General features: G+C 36.6%; 1 protein-coding gene across 1 annotated transcript; it reads right to left on the bottom strand.

Annotated features, from left to right (window-relative positions):
• Positions 1-23: 23 nt before the first annotated feature.
• On the bottom strand, positions 24-16,806 carry LOC306857318 (transmembrane protein 180-like). The gene is made up of 9 exons (XM_079397214.1): positions 16,680-16,806; positions 12,607-12,862; positions 12,091-12,170; positions 11,551-12,000; positions 8,728-8,848; positions 8,521-8,617; positions 7,579-7,750; positions 6,787-6,980; positions 24-1,380 (listed from the first exon to the last, which is right to left on the bottom strand). Exons 2-9 carry the CDS (start codon positions 12,769-12,771, stop codon positions 1,145-1,147), a joined length of 1,515 nt encoding a protein of 504 aa, XP_079253340.1. The 5' UTR covers positions 12,772-12,862; positions 16,680-16,806; the 3' UTR covers positions 24-1,144.
• Between the last annotated feature and the right edge of the window lie 1,098 nt (positions 16,807-17,904).

Below are 17,904 nucleotides of genomic sequence, written 5' to 3'. Positions count from 1 at the left end.
AGCAAAGACAATAACATTACATTACTATTATAAAACATTTATTTGCAAGCAAAATTATTCGAACAATGGGCAAAAGCACTAAAATAACTCATACATCCTAAGCCACAGCTCAGACTCCGACACATTTGTGTAAAAATTTTATCATTTTCTAAGATAACTGAAATGTTTCCTACAATAAATAACCATGAAATATGAATAAAATATCAGATGTGCTCATTGCGCCCCAACCAGTAGCTGACGAACAAAAAAGTAACCATCTAAAGCCTAAATTATAACGACGTTTCTTCTTAATTTCATTTTTTGCAATGATCATACAGGAAATGCAATTTCACGAATGTGTCAAAAATTTTATTTTTACTAAAAGTTAAGAATATAAATTTGGCAATACAAATTTCAATTTAGAAAACTCTCGTACAAAACTATTTCTATAACTTTGAGAAGTCAATTTGTATTTTAACGTCAGACTGGCCAAGGAATTAATTACCATCTTGACAACTCTGCCTCTAAAACACAAAAATAAAGTGAAATTGGACATTTGGTACAAAAATAAGTTAGTTATACATGCTAGTACAACACACAGTCTGCATTTACGTTCATGTGAAGTATAATATTCATACTTTTTCAGTAATAATAATCATTGATAGCAATGAGTAACTGAATTCATTTCAAAAAGTTATATAAAACAGATATTACTGGCCACAAAACTACTTCAACATCTGGCCCAATTACAAAGACAACGTATAAGTCCTGACAGTATAAAAGAAAACCACAGATATCCATGCAATTCCATATCATGTATCCCTGGAATGCTGCTGAACGTACTGTAAACATGCCCTTTCTCAGAACACAGTGCATACACTGAAACATCAGAGCAGGAGGTTTGGGGGCAGTACTGTTCAATATGGTCCCAAACCACTAGATTGGTTAAACTGTCCATTCATTTTTGGTCACATACTCAATATAAATAACTAACATTTAGCAAACATAGCTAATTAAGGCAGGTTTCAATTATACGGGACCATACATTCTGTCTTAAGTGTCTCTTGCAGTATTTGGCAGTATTCGGGATCTGTTGGCAGCAAGCCTGGTCTTGGGGAATGTCCATGACTCATCTTTCTTTCCTCTTCCCATGCATACAAGAACATTAGATAGCCTTGACATCAATGAGGTGGCTGTGTTGGGCACCTTGCCTTAGGGTCTTGATGTTTTGTAGTCTTCGCCCATGCAGAGTGAAGCGAGACCACGCCAGCAGCTGCAGAAGAGCACAGGAAATGGGCACAAACACCAGCAGGTAAAAGCAACCCTGACGCAGTGGCACAGGGACAGCAGGAGCGGCAATCGGTGCTTCTGCCATCGAGTTTCTCTCAAAGATGTCATATCCTGGAAAATGATAGGGGATGATGAGACACAAATGCACTTTTAGAATCCTAAAACAAATGTTATCATGGTTTCCACAAAAATATGAAGCAGCACAACAGGTTTCAACACTGATAGTAATAAGAAAAGTTTATTAAGCAACAAATCAGCATATTAAAATAATTTCTGAAGGATTAAGCGACACTGAAGACTGGCGTAATGAGGCTCAAAATTCAGCTTTGCCATCACAGTAATATATTGCATATTAAAAAAAATATTACAATAGAAACATTAGAAAAAACTACAATAATATTACTGGTTTTAATACAGTTATAATAAATAAATAAAATCTTTCCAACCCCAAACCTTTAAACAGAAGTGTACTACTTTCAATTTAAACCTAACAAACTGTGACCATTCACAAATAACTTTTTAAAGTAAACTTTATTAATAACTCAATAAAGATGTGCTTATTAGGGGTGGGAATCTTTAGTCACCTCACGATTTGATCCGATTCTGGGAGTCACGATCCGATTCCAGAACGATTCTTGATCTACTTTTTTCCCCCCTTATTAATTAATTAGTTTACCAACTTGAGAATTTTAAAATACTTACATTTACATATCCTTACATAAGTAATTAAGTACTTTTTAAAATAATTACAAATAAAAAAATAAAACAGTTGTATGTTAAGAATTTTAAACTAATAGCCTATAACTTCAAAACATACTAGCAAGTAGCAAATAATAAAAAGGAGCATAGAAACATAACAAAAAACAAACAAAGAGTGCTTTCAGTATTTAAGTTTATCTGAACGTTTTCCATTCAAGAACTGAGTGATTTTTCTTAATCTTTCCCTGCTAAAAAAAACCCAATAGAAGCCCAATAGAAACAATCACAGAAATTCTAATGGTTTCCATTTAAAAAAAACATTATAAACCATTAGCTTTTTCCCAGTAAAACCATTACAAAAATCCTTTTTGTAGTGTGTTTTGGGCATTTTTCCAATAGGATTTAACATCCCACCAATAGAATCCATCACATACCAGTAGACACCATTATAGTTTCCATTAAAACCAATACAATTCCCATCATAACCATTAAAGAGTTATGAGCCGCAAGTACATTAAACCACTTACACGGAGTCACGCACAGCCGCATGCGCATATGGCAAGGTGTTTTGACTTTTATTCCTTCTCAGGATATGAATTCTTGATATCAACAATTCAGTTTTTACTAGTTAAAATGTTAATTCTTGATATCAGGAATTATATTTCTACTAGTAACAATGGCTATTTTTGATATCAGCAAGTGCATTTCCACTAGTAACAATGTTAATTCTTGATATCAACAATTCAATTTTCACCAGTTAAAATGCTAATGATAAACCACATAAATGATGACTTCGTAGAGCATTTGTAAGAAAATACCGACGGGCGAGACCACACACTTCAAGTGTAACATCAAACAAAGCGCATCCTGTGCAATGAAGGCCGTGCATGTCGTTGTAATTCACTTCAACCTTTCCGAACTTTATGAAAGATTATTTTACGGAAGGTTCGAGTGGTGTATGTGTGTGAGGAATTGGAAGCAAGCAGAATACGGGTGTTTCTAAAGCAAACTCAGCGTCATCGCACATCTGGTTAAAAACTAAGCTCAGAATCGATCCAGAATCATTGGAGAGAGAATCGCGATGGATCGATTTTTTCTCCCACCCCTAGTGTTTATACTACAGTTTTCATACTACAGTTTTTTTATTTGGTTAAATATTTTGTTAACGTTAAATTTCACATATTTTTGCATGCATGTTTTGAGATACATTTTTGTGGCCAATCTAAAAAAAAAAAAAAAAAAAAAAAAAATAGTAGTAGTAGTAGTATATATTTATATAATGCTATGTCAGCATCTTAGGCTATTTTCATGGCAAAAACAATTTAAGAAATACAAGTATAACAAATAAAATAAAAACCTGTATAAAAATAATATATAAACACACACACACACACACATTTATTTTTTTACACACACACACACACACACATACAGTGGGGAAAAAAAGGATTGATCCCCTGCTGATTTTGTACGTTTGCCCACTGACAAAGAAATGATCAGTCTATAATTTTAATTATAGGTTTATTTGAACAGTGAGAGACAGAATAACAATAAAAGTCTGAAAAATGCATTTCAAAAAAGTTATAAATTGATTTGCATTTTAATGAGTCAAATAAGTATTTGATCCCCTATCAATCAGCAAGATTTGTGGCTCCCAGGTGTCTTTTATACAGGTAAGGAGCTGAGATTAGGAGCACTCTCTTAAAGGGAGAGTTAACTGTATAAAAGACAACCTGTCCACAGAAGCAATCAATCAATCAGATTCCAAACTCTCCACCATGGCCAAGACCAAAGAGCTGTCCAAGGATGTCAGGGACAAGACTGTAGACAGACACAAGGCTGGAATGGGCTACAAGACCATCCCCAAGCAGCTTGGTGAGAAGTTGACAACAGTTGGCGTGATTATTCACAAATGGAAGAAACACAAAATAACTGTCAATCTCCCTCGGTCTGGGGCTCCATGCAAGATCTCACCTCGTGGAGTTTCAATGATCATGAGAACGGTGAGGAATCAGCCCAGAACTACACGGGAGGATCTTGTCAATGATCTCAAGGCAGCTGGGACCATAGTCACCAAGAAAACAATTGGTAACACACTACGCCGTGAAGGACTGAAATCCTGCAGCGCCCATAAGGTCCCCCTGCTCAAGAAAGCACATGTACAGGCCCGTCTGAAGTTTGCCAATGATTCAGAGCAGAACTGGGAGAAAGTGTTGTGGTCAGATGAGACCAAAATTGAGCTCTTTGGCATCAACTCAGCTCACCGTGTTGAGGAGGAGGAACGCTGCCTATGACCCCCAAGAACATCATCCCCACCGTCAAACATGTAGGTGGAAACATTATGCTTTGGGGGTGTTTTTCTGCTAAGAGGACAGGACAACTGCACCGCATCAAAGGGACGATGGACGGGGTCGTGGATGGGTATTCCAGCATGACAATGACCCAAACCACACGGCCAAGGCAACAAAGGAGTGGCTCAAGAAGAAGCACATTAAGGAGACTGGCTAGGCCTGGAGTGGCCTAGCCAGTCTCCAGACCTTAATCCCATAGAAAATCTGTGGAGGGAGCTGAAGGTTCGAGTTGCCAAGCAACAGCCTTGAAACCTTAATGACTTGCAGAGGATCTGCAAAGAGGAGTGGGACTAAATGTGTGCAAACCTGGTGGCCAACTACAAGAAACACCTGACCTCTGTGATTGCCAACAAGGGTTTTGCCACCAAGTACTAAGTCATGTTTTGCGAAGGGGTCAAATACTTAAATAAAATAAAATCAATTTATAACTTTCTTGAAATGCGTTTTTCTGGATTTTTGTTGTTGTTATTCTGTTTCTCACGGTTCAAACAAACCTACCATTAAAATTATAGACTGATCATTGCTTTGTCAGTGGGCAAACGTACAAAATCAGCAGGGGATCAAATAATAATTTTTATCCCCACTGTACACACATACATACATATATATATATATATATATATATATACACACACACACACACACATACATACAGTGCCCTCAAAAGTACTGGAACAGTAAGGCCAAGTCCTTTATTTTTGCTGTAGACTGAAAACATTTGGGTTTGACATCAAAAGATGAATATGAGATGAGAGATTAACATTTCAGCTTTTATTCACAGGTATGTTCATCTGGATCTGATACACAACTAAGAAGATAGCACCTTTTGTTTGAACCCACCCATTTTTCATGTTACCAAAAGTATTGGAACATGTGACTGACAGGTGTGTTTTGTTGCCCTGGTGTGTCCTATTAATTGATTATTCAAACAATAAATAGCACTGAATGTCTGCGCTCAGTTTCAGATCCGTGCAGACTGCATTTATAGTTAGTTAGACGTGTAACCAACATGAAAACCAGAGAGGTGTCTATGGGTGAAAAACTAGCAATTGTGAAGCTGAGAGAAGATGAAAAATCAATCAAACCATTGCACAAACACTGGCAATAGCAAGTACAACCATTTGGAATCTCCTGAGGAAGAAAGAAACCACTGGTGTACTAAGTAACACCTCAAACGGGTAGAACAAGGAAAACATCTGCAGTTGATGACAGAAACATTGTGACAGCTGTAAAGAAAGACCCTAAAACAACTGTTAGTGACATCAGCAACAACCTCCAGAGGGCAGGAGTGAAGGGATCACAATCTACTGTTCGCAGAAGACTTCATGAACAAAAGTACAGAGGCTACACCAGAAGATGCAAACCACTCATTAGCAAGAAGAATAGGAGACGAGCCTCAAAAATTCTGGGACAAGGTTTTATGGACTGATTTTATGGACCAAAGTGATGGAAAGGCTAAAGTTTGGAGAAAGAAAGGATCTGCTCATGATCCCAAACATACAAGCTCATCTGAAACACAGTGTACACAGGTGTACATTATAGTACACATTACACAAGTAATGTAATGGCTTGGGCTTTCATCGCTGCTTCTGGGACAGGCTCATTAATCTTCATTAATGATGTAACATGATGGCAGCAGCAAAATTAACTCTGAAGTCTACAGAAATATTTTGTCTGACAATTTACAGAAAGATGCAACCAAACTGATTGGGAGATCCTTCATCATGCAGCAAGATAATGACCCAAAACATACTGCCAAAACAACAAAGGAGTTCATCAGGGGCAAGAAGTGGAAGGTTTTAGACTGGCCAAGTCAATCTCCACACTTAAACCCTGTAGAGTATGCATTTTACCTGCTAAAGAAGGGACTGAAGGGAGCAACCCCCCAAAACTGAAAGAGGCTGCGGTGAAAGCCTGGAAAAGCATCACAAAAGAAGAATGCAAAAGTTTGGTGATGTCAATGGGTCACAGGCTTGATGCAATTATCTGTTCCAATACTTTTGCTCACATGAATAATGGGTGGGTTCAAACAAAAGATGCTATCTTCTAAGTTGTGTATCAGATCCAGATGAAAATACCTGTAAATAAAAGCTGAAATGTTAATCTCTCATCTCATATTCATCTTTTGATGTCAAACCCAAATGTTTTCAGTCTACAGCAAAAAAATAAAGGAATTGGCCTTACTGTTCCAATACTTTTGGAGGGCACTGTATATATATACCCACACAAAAATTCAAAATGGTATATAATCAATTGAAATATACTATATTGTAATATATTGCGTCAAACAAGAAATACAATGCAGGATTTATTAGGCAGAATCTTCGTTGTTGGCTTCTGAAACATGAAACATTTGCTTTGTTTTCCCTCATTTCTAAGTCACTTTAGATAAAAGCATCTGCTAAATAAATGTAATTATTAAATGTGAACGTTACGTGTAATGCATATTTATTCACTGCACACACACCTGTGTAGAGACACAGCAGCCAGGTACCAATAAGAGGGGCAAAGGTCTGGCCAGGCTTGGTTACCAAGGCAACCATACCAAAGAGCAGGGCAGAAGCTGCTTGTTGTCGGTGGTTCAACACAAAGTCCTCATCCACTAAGTCTGTGATCACCAGGTTCAGAAGTTTACAAGTGCCCTCAGTGAAGACGCGATTACTGTGGAGAGATTCGAACAGAGATAAAAGACAATGCTGAGGAAAGATGGTCTAAATCTGCTCTCAGTCTAACAAGCATCCTTTTATTAATCAACTAGTGTCAGCATAAATGAATACGTGATGTGTTTTTTGTCAAAGTTATAGACTTAATTTTACTTAAACTGTAAATAACTAAGTGCTCCTTGTTTAAATGAATAAATATTGAAGAGTTTGTATAATTTTGTACATTATCACCACCTAAATTATTAGTTATTTCTACAAACCATATGTTATTGTAATAAAATTTGTTCAAATTTTCTTCAATAATTATTTTTTTTTAATTATCCAACATTCAAGATGATCTATTCTCCCTGTTTGCAATGTCATATAATTCACAGTCACAATCTCAGCACGTGTCCTTGGTCTGCTAGCATGGATAAAACTTCTTTGTTTCAAGTCTTGAACCAACATGAATTTGCTAGCAAACAAAAGCACACCTGCTCCTTTTAAACAAAAACTAATAACTAAAACATTCATAACGTTTTGAATTTCATATCACATAAGAGGCAGAACACCTGTAGTCTGAAAGCAGAAGGGCTCGTGCAACGTTCATTTCTCACCTAGCAATAAAGATGCAGAGCAGGTAGACGTGGTCCGCCCCAGCTAAGAGCATGACCACGCTGAGGCCCAACTTCAGGAGGAAGAGCCCACGGACAACCTGATAGACACCCAGTCTTTGGCACAGCGTCAAAAAGTAGAGATTGTTCAGATGAGGTGCAATGTAAGAAATGCCTGTGTCACAGGAAAATAGAATATAATTAAAAAATATATCACGGTTTTCATATGTGACCCTGGACCACAAAACCAGTCATAAGTAGCACAAGTATATTTGTAGCAATAGCCAACAATACATTGAATGGTCAAAATTATAAATTTTTCTTTTATGCCAAAAATCATTAGGTATTTAAGTAAAGATCATGTTCCACAAAGATATTTAGCAAATTTATGAAATATAACAAAACATAATTTTTGATAGTAATAGTAATATGCATTGCTAAGAACTTCTTTTGGACAACTTTCAAGGTGCAATATTTAGATTTTTTGCACCCTTAGATTCCAGATTTTCAAATAGTTGTATCTCAGCCAAATATTGTCCTATCCTAACAAACCATACATCAATGGAAAGTTTATTTATTCAGCTAAATTAAAAAAAAAAATTACCCTTATGACTGGTTTTATGGTCCAGTGTCACATATATTATTGATAATAATAAGCAATGTTTCTTGAGGCCCAAGAATCATGTGACACTGCAAACTGGAGTAATGGCAGCTGAAAATTCAGTTTTGCCATCACAAGAATAAATTACATTTAACAGTATATTAAAATACAAAACAGTTGTTTGACATTGTAATAGTATTTCATAATATTAATGTTTTTACTGTATTTTTGATCAAATAAATGCAGCCTTGGTGAGCATAAGAGACTTCTTTCGAAAAGATTATATTACATAGCCGGCACTGTTAATGTGCTGTGTTCATGTGAATGATTTATTTTTGTCTTACCCAGCAGGAAGGATCCGGTTGAGGCAGAGATATGGTCTGACAGGAGGTGCTCCAAAAACAGAGGAAAGAAATTGCTGTTGAAATGGCAGTGGAATACCTGTAGATGGTGGGGTAGAGGAAAAAACATGATTGGTCTGTTCTCTAATTGGATGATTACAGAAAATACCACTTTAGCTTTGTCTTTTGTGCATGTTTGCTCATATTTACCTGTACAAGGTTCATAGAAACAAACCACATAAAGTTCTTGTGGCATGACAGCTGCTTTAGATATTCCCCAAGAGTGACTGGCTTCTCAGGTGAGGTAAAAGGAGCCTGACCGACACTCAGTCTACGAGGACGTCAAGGAGGATGAACAATCCAATGGGAGGCAACAAAAGAGAGAAAAAAAGAGGGGAATAAAGTAAAGTCACTGTAACACAAAAGGCTTACTGCTTTAATATGAAGTTTGTTTCAATTTTAGCATTTCAAAAGCTTGTAGTCCAGCAATTATAGAAAAGTGCAAACAGCCAAATATATGGATAACTGAATTAGTGAAAAGAAAAAATATATATTTTTAGAGAAGTCACAACTTGAGCAATATTGTGAGGGTGGAACAAATAATGCAGAACACAGCTTTCACGTTCCTTTTTTCTACAGTTTTCAGATGAAACTGTTACAATAATTTCATGAAATTAAATGAAATCTGGACCACAAAACCAGTCATAGGGGTCTTTTTTTTTAAACTGAGATTTATACATACATAAATAAATAAGCTTTCCATTGATGTATGGTTTGTTAGGATAGGACAATATTTGGCCGAGATACAACTATTTGAAAATCTAGAATCTGAGGGTGCAAAAAATCTAAATATTGAGAAAATCGTCTTTAAAGTTGTCCAAATGAAGTTCTTAGCAATGCATATTACTGATCAAAAATTAAGTTTTGATATATTTATGGTAGGAAATTTACATAATATATTCATGGAACATCATCTTTAATTAATATCCTAATGGTTTTTGGCATAAAATGAAAAATAAATAATTTTGACCCATATAATGTATTGTTGGCTATTGCTACAAATATACCCGTGGTATATATCCAGAATCACACATACATACGCATATATATATATATATGCAGTGGATATAAAAAGTCTACACACCCCTGTTAAAATGCCAGGTTTCTGTGATGTAAAAAAAATGAGACCAAGATAAATAATTTCTGAACTTTTTCCACCTTTAATGTAAACTATAACCTGTACAACTCAATTAAAAAACAAACTGAAATCGTTTAGGAAAGGTGGAGTAAAAATAAGAAACTAAAAATTAATGTGGTTGCATAAGTGTGCACACCCTTTTCTTAGTCGCATCTTACAGCAAAAGCCATGGTCCCCAGAGAGCTTCCAAAGCATCAGAGGGATCTCACTGTTAAATGGTATCAGTCTGGAGAAGTGTACAAAAGAATTTCCCAGGCATTAGATATACCATGGAACACAATGAAGTCATCATCAAGTGGAGAAAATATGGCGCAACAGTGACATTACCAAGAACGACGTCAAAACTGATGAAAAGACGATTAGAAAACGGGTCAGAGAGGCTGCCAAGAGGCCTACAGCAACATTAAAGGAGCTGCAGGAATTTCTGGCAAGTACTGGCTGTGTAGTACATGTGACAACAATCTCCCGTTTTCTTCATATGTCTGGGCTATGGAGTAGGGTGGCAAGAAAAACATTTCAAAACAAGCCTGGCTAAATTTAGCAAAAACACATTTTAAGTCTCCCAAAAACATGGGAAAATGGGTTATGGTTTAATGAAACCAAGGTTGAACCTTCTTGATCATAAATACAAAAGGTATGTTTGGTGCAAAAACAACACTGCACATCACCAAAGGAACACCAAACCCACAGTGAAGCATGGTGGTGGCAGCATCATGCTTTGGGGCTGTTTTTCTTCAGCTGAAACTGGGGCCTTAGTCAAGGTGGAGGGAATTATGAACTGTTCCAAATACCAGTCAATACTGGCACAAAACCTTCAGGCTTCTGCTAGGAAGCTGAAGATGAAGAGGAACTCCATCTTTCAGCACGACATGGACCCAAAGCACACATCCAAATCACCAGAAGAAGATTCAAGTTTTGGAAAGGCCCAGCCAGAGCCCAGACCTGAATCCGATTGAAAATCTGTGGGGTGATCTGAAGAGGGCTGTACACAGGAGACCTCGCGATCTGATAGATTTGGAGTGTTTTTTGCAAAGAAGAGTGGGCAAATATTGCCAATTCAAGAAGTGCCATGCTGATAGACTCATACCCAAAAAGATTAAGTGCTGTAATAAAATCAAAAGGTGCTTCAGCAAAGTATTAGTTTAAGGGTGTGCACACTTATGCAACCCCCCCCAAAAAAAAAAAGATTTCAGTTTGTTTTTTAATTGAGTTGTACAGGTTATAATTTACTTTAAAAGGTGGAAAATGTTCTGAATTGATTAATCTTGGTCTCATTTTTTTACAGCAGAGAAACCTGTCATTTTAACAGGGGTGTGTAGACTTTTTATATCTACTGTATATGTGTGTGTGTGTGTGTGTGTGGGTATGTATGCTTCTCACTGATATTAAAGTAACACTGTTATAAAGTCATATGATGTATTATGTGAAGATCAGACAAAAGTACAGGCTGTAATGCACTAATTCCATTTTTTGTCCTTTTTGTACAAATAATCATGTACTTTTTTTTTTTTTTACAGAAAACTGAAGCTTGGATATTCTGCCTAATAACTCTTTTTAGGTTTCATAGTAGAAAATAACATAAGTTGGAAAAATATGTGGTTAAGTAAATGGCAAATGATAATTTTTTGGGTTAAATATTCCTTTGAGAAGCTGTGCTGGTAACACAAATAATGAATGTTCACATCCAGTGCTATCAACATTCCTCCCATGAGTGAGGTAGTTAACCCCAGGTTGCTCCATGGGGACCGGCTCTGTGTGGTGTAAATTCCTTCAGATGAAAAGTAACTGCTAAACGACAAGTAACATTTAGCACTGCAAAACAATAACGCTCTTACTCAGTGAGTGCTTGGCTCTCGTTCTTGCGTAGCTGGACTTCCTTCTGAAACCGGTGCAGCAGAAGACGTGAAACCACAAAAAAGCCTAGCATTGAGAGAGTGGCTAGAGCCACGCAAAAGAGTCTGAAGGAGTAGAAGTTTTCCTTGTTCCAGAAGGAGTAAGAGAGAAAGACGGACAGCGAGCCCATCGCACTGAACAAGGAACTGTGGAAGTTGAGGCGTGTGCGGTCATGTGCTGACACAGCCAGGTCGGCCAGGAGGGCGTTGTGGTTGAGGTCGACCACCGTGAGGAAGCCATCATAAAGGCACAGGCAGATGAGGAACTGCAGTCCAGGCCAGGTCCAGGCAACCCAGAAGGCCAGGAATGAGAGCGCAAAGAGAGGCCCGCTGCGGGAGAGTGCCTGCAGACGCTTCAGGACCACCTCAGGGGACGTGATCTGGGACCCAGACCTGAACAATCAAACACAGAGATTTAAATGAGATATGTACTTATCTTATCAAAATATGGATTTCCAATTTGAAGAGAGTGAATAATCTTACTGAGGAGAGCTCAGCAATGAGCGGTCACTCAGCCAGCCAAAAAGAGGGTCGTTCAGGCTATTCCATATTAGAAACACAGTCTATGAAAAGAAACAATGTGTTAAAAACATCTGCATTTAATCAAACATAATGAATAAGAATTTCAAATAACCATAATATACTGTACAATTCAAACATTTGGCGTCTATGTTTTAGTTTTTTTTTAAGAAGTCTTCATATTCTCATCAAGGCTGCATTTATTTGATCAAGAATACAGTAAAAACAGTAATATTGTAAAAAAAATTGAAAACAACTGCTTTCTACTTTTATATATTTTAAATGTTTAAAACATTTTACTATCACTTTTGATGAATTTAACTAATTAATCATTGCTCAATAAAAGTCTTATTTCTTTAAAAAAAAATCTTAGTGACCCCAAACTTTGGAATGGCAAACATTTAAAAATATCTATAATTTTTATTTTTTACAAATATTTAAGAATCTTACGTAAATGAAGATACCATTAAAAAAACCTACCTCTCCCACCCAAAATGACAACTTGTCAATCTTGTAAACAGACACAAAGGTCTCCACGTAATACAGTAAGAAGACATTGTGGAGAATGGAGACGAACAGAGACAGGGAGCCATAAAGCACAGCCGTTGAGATGCCCTGGCAGAGACCCCATATCCTCTTTCCCATCCTTTGCTACTTCTCTCCACTCTTCTTGCCCACACAGCGCTCTACACGTCCCACAGGCCGGGCAGGGTGGGGGTCATCGCTTTATCCACCCCTGCAAACAGAGAGACACCAACATAAACCAACCAGTTCAAAACCATGCAGTCTATTATTCTGTAAAGTATGAGTCTGGGTAATGTCTGTTGGCTGTTTTTAGACTGAAAATTACCGTTACTTGAATTAGATTCAGGGAGCGTAACTGGACAACAGCCAAGCCAATGAGAAAACTGAGCAGCTGTATTACATTATCAAGCAGCTTATGCTTTGTTTTAATGATTCAGCACTTTACTTGATATGAATCTGGAAAAACAAGCTAAAGCCAGACAAGACGGAAACCCTCTGAGCCAAAATAATAACAATGTCAGGGAAAATTAGGGGAAAAACATCACAAAAGATGCTTAATCACAACTTTTACAAGATTAGTCAAGCAAATTATGGTTATTTGGTATGAAATTCTAAAACATATTTGATTTGTTTCAAAACAAGTCTATTCTCAAATCAAAAATGAATCAGAATATACCACTATAAAAAATAGGCTCTCTCTTAAAAAAGACTTCCTTATTGTTCCATGGAGAGTGTTACAGGGAATTTGGGAAGAACGCAGCCCATTTCCATATTCATAATAACAAAAACGGCCTGGACTTCTTTATAGAGTGTCATGTGAGCAGTTCTTCAGTATTTTCTGGTCACACTCACACGTCCTCCATATTTTGCCTGTAAAACCATTTCTAGCAGAAAATCACCATAAATCCCACTGAGAAGTGTAATTGCACATGAACTTTAGATTTTAATGAGCTGGATGATCTCATCCCAGCTTCAACAACGACAATAACAAACATTGTTATTCAGTCCAGAGATTTCTCTGGGGTCTGATGAGAGATGTAACCTGAGCAGAATTAGTGTAGGCTGAGGCCTGCGATTCCTATCAAATATTGAACACTTTCCAATAGTAGGGTGGAGCAGACTGTATTGTTCCAGAGTCGTGTGAATTTCCTCAGTGAATCCTTTATTTCATTAACGTTGGACATCGGTGACAACCTTTTGCAAATATCACCAACCTCACCCTGGCACACATGGCATAGCAAAAAGCAAATTACAATGCTTTCTGGGTAGCACACCTGATATTCTCATGCTTTGCAAGCTCACACAAGTCCTGGAATTCTTTCAAAACACCCCCTTCTTAAAGTTAAAACAACTTTAAAATAACTTTGCCCCCCAGCTCTTTGAGAGAACAATGAATTACAGTTCTGCACAGTTAAAGTACCCTAAACACAGGGCTCGAATTGAGGGAGGATGCGGGGAGAGGGCATCCACCTTTTTTTTGTCAAAAAAAATAACAAAAAGCATCCCTTCTGTAAAACCACCATCCCCACTTACCAACCCCTTTGGATTATTAATTTTGTGTATTATGTAAAACTTATGCACATCTAATGTTAAAATTCTCTACTTATGATCATATCCGAACTAAGTAACGGCGATTGGCCAATCAGAACTCAGTTCTGTAACAAGCTGCGCACAAGCAGAAGCAATTTCGTCATTTTTCACGCAAAACGGTTCAAGCGCAACTTTTGAAGATCTTTAAAAAGAAGGTATGATTTTTCCTTGATTAGAATTGTGGGCAGTCATGGCCTAATGGTTAGAGAGTCTGTCCGGCAGGGATTGTAGGTGGGGGAGTGAATAACCAACACTCTCTCCACCCTCAATACCACCACTGAGGTGAGACCCTTGAGCAAGGCACCGAACCCCCAACTGCTCCCCGGGCGCCGCAGCAATGGCTGCCCACTGCTCCGGGTGTATGTTCACTACTGTGTGTACACTTGGATGGGCTAAATGCAGAGCACAATTGCACGAGGCCGCAAGCACAAATGTGCTTTTAGTTTCATACAACAGTGCAGACAGAGCAACATGGCGTTTCATTCCGTGAATGAATCAGTTTTTGAACGAATCCAGTGAGCCAGTGATTCAACGGTCCATTCAGATGGTCTCACTTTGTTTCTATTGAATCAGCCGTTTTGATCGAATCCTTTGATATGAATGATTCAGAAAGTCATTTATTTAAACAGGGACTTGCTCTTTGCCTAAGCCAGAGAAGATGCCAGCACAAAAACACATTCAGCAAAATATTGTTTAATTATCAATATTGACCAAAATTCCTCTATTTCAGGCCCCAGAAGGAATTTTTTTTATTAATAATAGTTAATTTAATAAGGATAATTTTTCATTAAATAGAAACCAATTTTGTAATCATTGTGTAAAGTTAGCCACAGAACCAAACCCCACACCATCCTCCCTGACATTTTTTTACAATTCAACCAATGCCTAAACATATGAGTGAACTTGTTACTTCAGACCTGATTTGCATTATTCTGATCCAAGCAGTGAAGTGAAACACACTGCACTGGATCACGTTGCACGCAGTGATTCTCATCTCATCTCATTTCTAAAGGACAGGTGGCTGCTTCCCAGCCGATACGATTCAGCAATCTTTGATCCAACAAGAGATCAAGTGCCACGGAGCAAAAGACTAATGTTTTGGCAGCGCTGTGTTACAGTGACAGGTTGTCCACCTGTGTCTGTTCTCCAGAGCAACAGGATGCGTGGGAACTATTCTCACATAGATGAAAGTGTCTTTTATTTGACCGAAACATAAAACATTCACACACTTTTTGCACAAATGCTTTAACACCTACACCGTAAAACCAATAGCAAAACAGCTTTCACAGAACTCTGTTTGTCTGAATTGTTTTCAGTCAGAAGAAAGACGTTAAGTTCCGTAGCAAAGTTAGAATCACCATTAGGGCCACATATAGGAGATATATAAATATATGAAGTAAAATTTTATTTCCATATATTCAAAAATATACTCTATAATTGAGTAGAATGAAGCCTTTTCTAATGTCATCAGAACATTGACACGTTTATGTATATTTATTTATTAATTCAAGGGCACATTTAGAATGATTTAATATTTCCAAATGTTAAAAAAATATATTTTACATGCCTCACATATTATTTGTCATAACCTATAATTGAGTAGAATGATGCCTCTTCAAATTTCTTTGGAACATTGACACTTTATGTACATTTATTAATTCAAGGGCACAATAATTCATTTGAAACTGCATGAATAATTCCACAATTATTTAATATTTCCATATATCAAAAAATACAAGTCACATATTTTTATTATTTGTCATAACCTATAAATTAGTAGAATTAAGCCTTTCCTTGTTAAATAATATCCATTTTAAGTTGTTCACCAAAATATGTGTTTTATTATTTCATATTAACTACAATAATAACAACATTAAGCTATCATATATGGATGCAACTCATATCGCACGTAGTCCATCTTCTCCTAATAAATAATTACCCCTGAAGCACTATTAAAACAGCCATTAAATCACACTATCAGACTCTTGACACCTGTAAATAAATATATAATATATTCTGTGGTAGTTATTCAAAACACTTAAACCACAGACACGTTTAAAAAAGGGGAACATTCCAAAACCGAATGTTTCCGCCTTGAATGATACGTTGTTCCATTTTCACTACCATAATGATACATTATTTCACTTGCAGAGCTGTGCTAGCTAGCGACTTTACTCATAGTAATTCACCACGGTTTGAATTTGACCAGAGAATCACATTATAGCTGAAGGAAAATCACTCATATTTGATCAAACTATGAGTTCGAGCCGCGACGTGACACTTTAACCCTAAAATAACCTTTAAAACTACTAATCCTGGTCTAAATTAAGATCGCTAGCAGGCTATCCGCTTTCATATCAAGCCATAGACTGACCCACTCTCAACCAGCTGATCAGAAAACATACGAGATTTTAGATGTTAGGCTGTTAGACACTTACCATATGGAGCTGATATCAAAGCTGCAGTCACCTGATGATCAGATCAAGACGATTCCTCGTCATGTGTTGGACGAGGAAGCCCGTGACCTCATAAGTCTTCCATCCTCCTCCTCTTCCTCTTCACTCCAGCTGCCATCTGTACACACACAGACAGGCACACACTCATTTAGTAACCTGAGAATATTGATACTACGTTGTTGTGGCCATTTTTTATTTACATAATAAGAAAGCAATTAAGACTGTCTCCATTTGTAAGTCCTTTAATATATTTACAAAATGTTTAGCCCACCCTCATTGTGTTTTATGTTTTCATGTGTATTATTGTAGTCATAACTGGACTGACTGTGTTTATTGAAGTTTAATTTTAAAAATAAAGAAAAAAGAAACTAAACCTCAGTCCTACAGAGGCCTATTTCAGTCAAACCAATTATATTTAAATTATATTGTATACTGATAAATGATCATCATCATATACAGTGTTAATTTCAGTTAAACAGTATTAATTTAGCGCTTGTATACAGAATAACAACATATACTTTAAAATCTTGACTAAAAAAATTTAATATTTTGTCACATTATTTGGGATTTTTATAGGTAACCATAAAAAAAATGCCATAAATATGAAGAAAATAGAGTAAGACATCTTCCATAATTTATATAAAAAGTAGACCTATTAATTATTTATGAAATGTATGCATTATTCCACAATATTTAAAATGATATGCCATTGCAAAAATTAATCAATTGAAACAATTCCAAAACAGCAACCCTGGAAAAAAGTTTTTTTTACAAATGCATTGTGTACAACAACAATTATTAATTAGATCAAATTTTAACATATGAAAACATTTGACATTTATGGGAAAATACCCTTCCCCTGAGATGAACTTTTCACGTAAAATTTATCTATTGTGTTATTTTTTATCCAACATATAGCCTATAGCACAAATAAGATTGTATTTTTTTAAAGGGCTTTGATATTATTTTAGAGGACTTTTTTGTTCAGAGGACAAAAAAAATCGAATCTAACTTTAATTTAAGAGAAAACAAAGCACTGCTAGAAAAAAAACAAACAAGAAATGACTTGCTACACTTGTTATTGTTGTTAGTTACTGAAATAGGCTACAGCTCTTACTTCCAGCCTCCTATGTGACAACTAGCCCCGGCGGCGGCGTGCCCTACATGCTGCATTTTTAATATTAACCTCTAGATGGCAACCAATACA

The sequence above is a fragment of the Barbus barbus genome (assembly GCF_936440315.1).
Source record: "Barbus barbus genome assembly, chromosome: 38".
In the NCBI taxonomy this organism is placed as follows: Eukaryota; Metazoa; Chordata; class Actinopteri; order Cypriniformes; family Cyprinidae; genus Barbus; species Barbus barbus.
This window is presented reverse-complemented; position numbering and strand designations above follow the sequence as displayed.

Coding starts and splice junctions, on each gene's coding strand:
- LOC306857318 (XM_079397214.1), bottom strand. CDS start 12,771: ATGGGAAAGAGGATATGGGGTCTCTGCCAGGGCATCTCAACGGCTGTG. Junction 8,849..11,550: donor GAGAGCCAAGCACTCACTGA/GTAAGAGCGTTA, acceptor ACGTCCTCGTAG/ACTGAGTGTCGGTCAGGCTC. Junction 1,381..6,786: donor GCTGCTGTGTCTCTACACAG/GTGTGTGTGCAG, acceptor ATCATTTTCCAG/GATATGACATCTTTGAGAGA.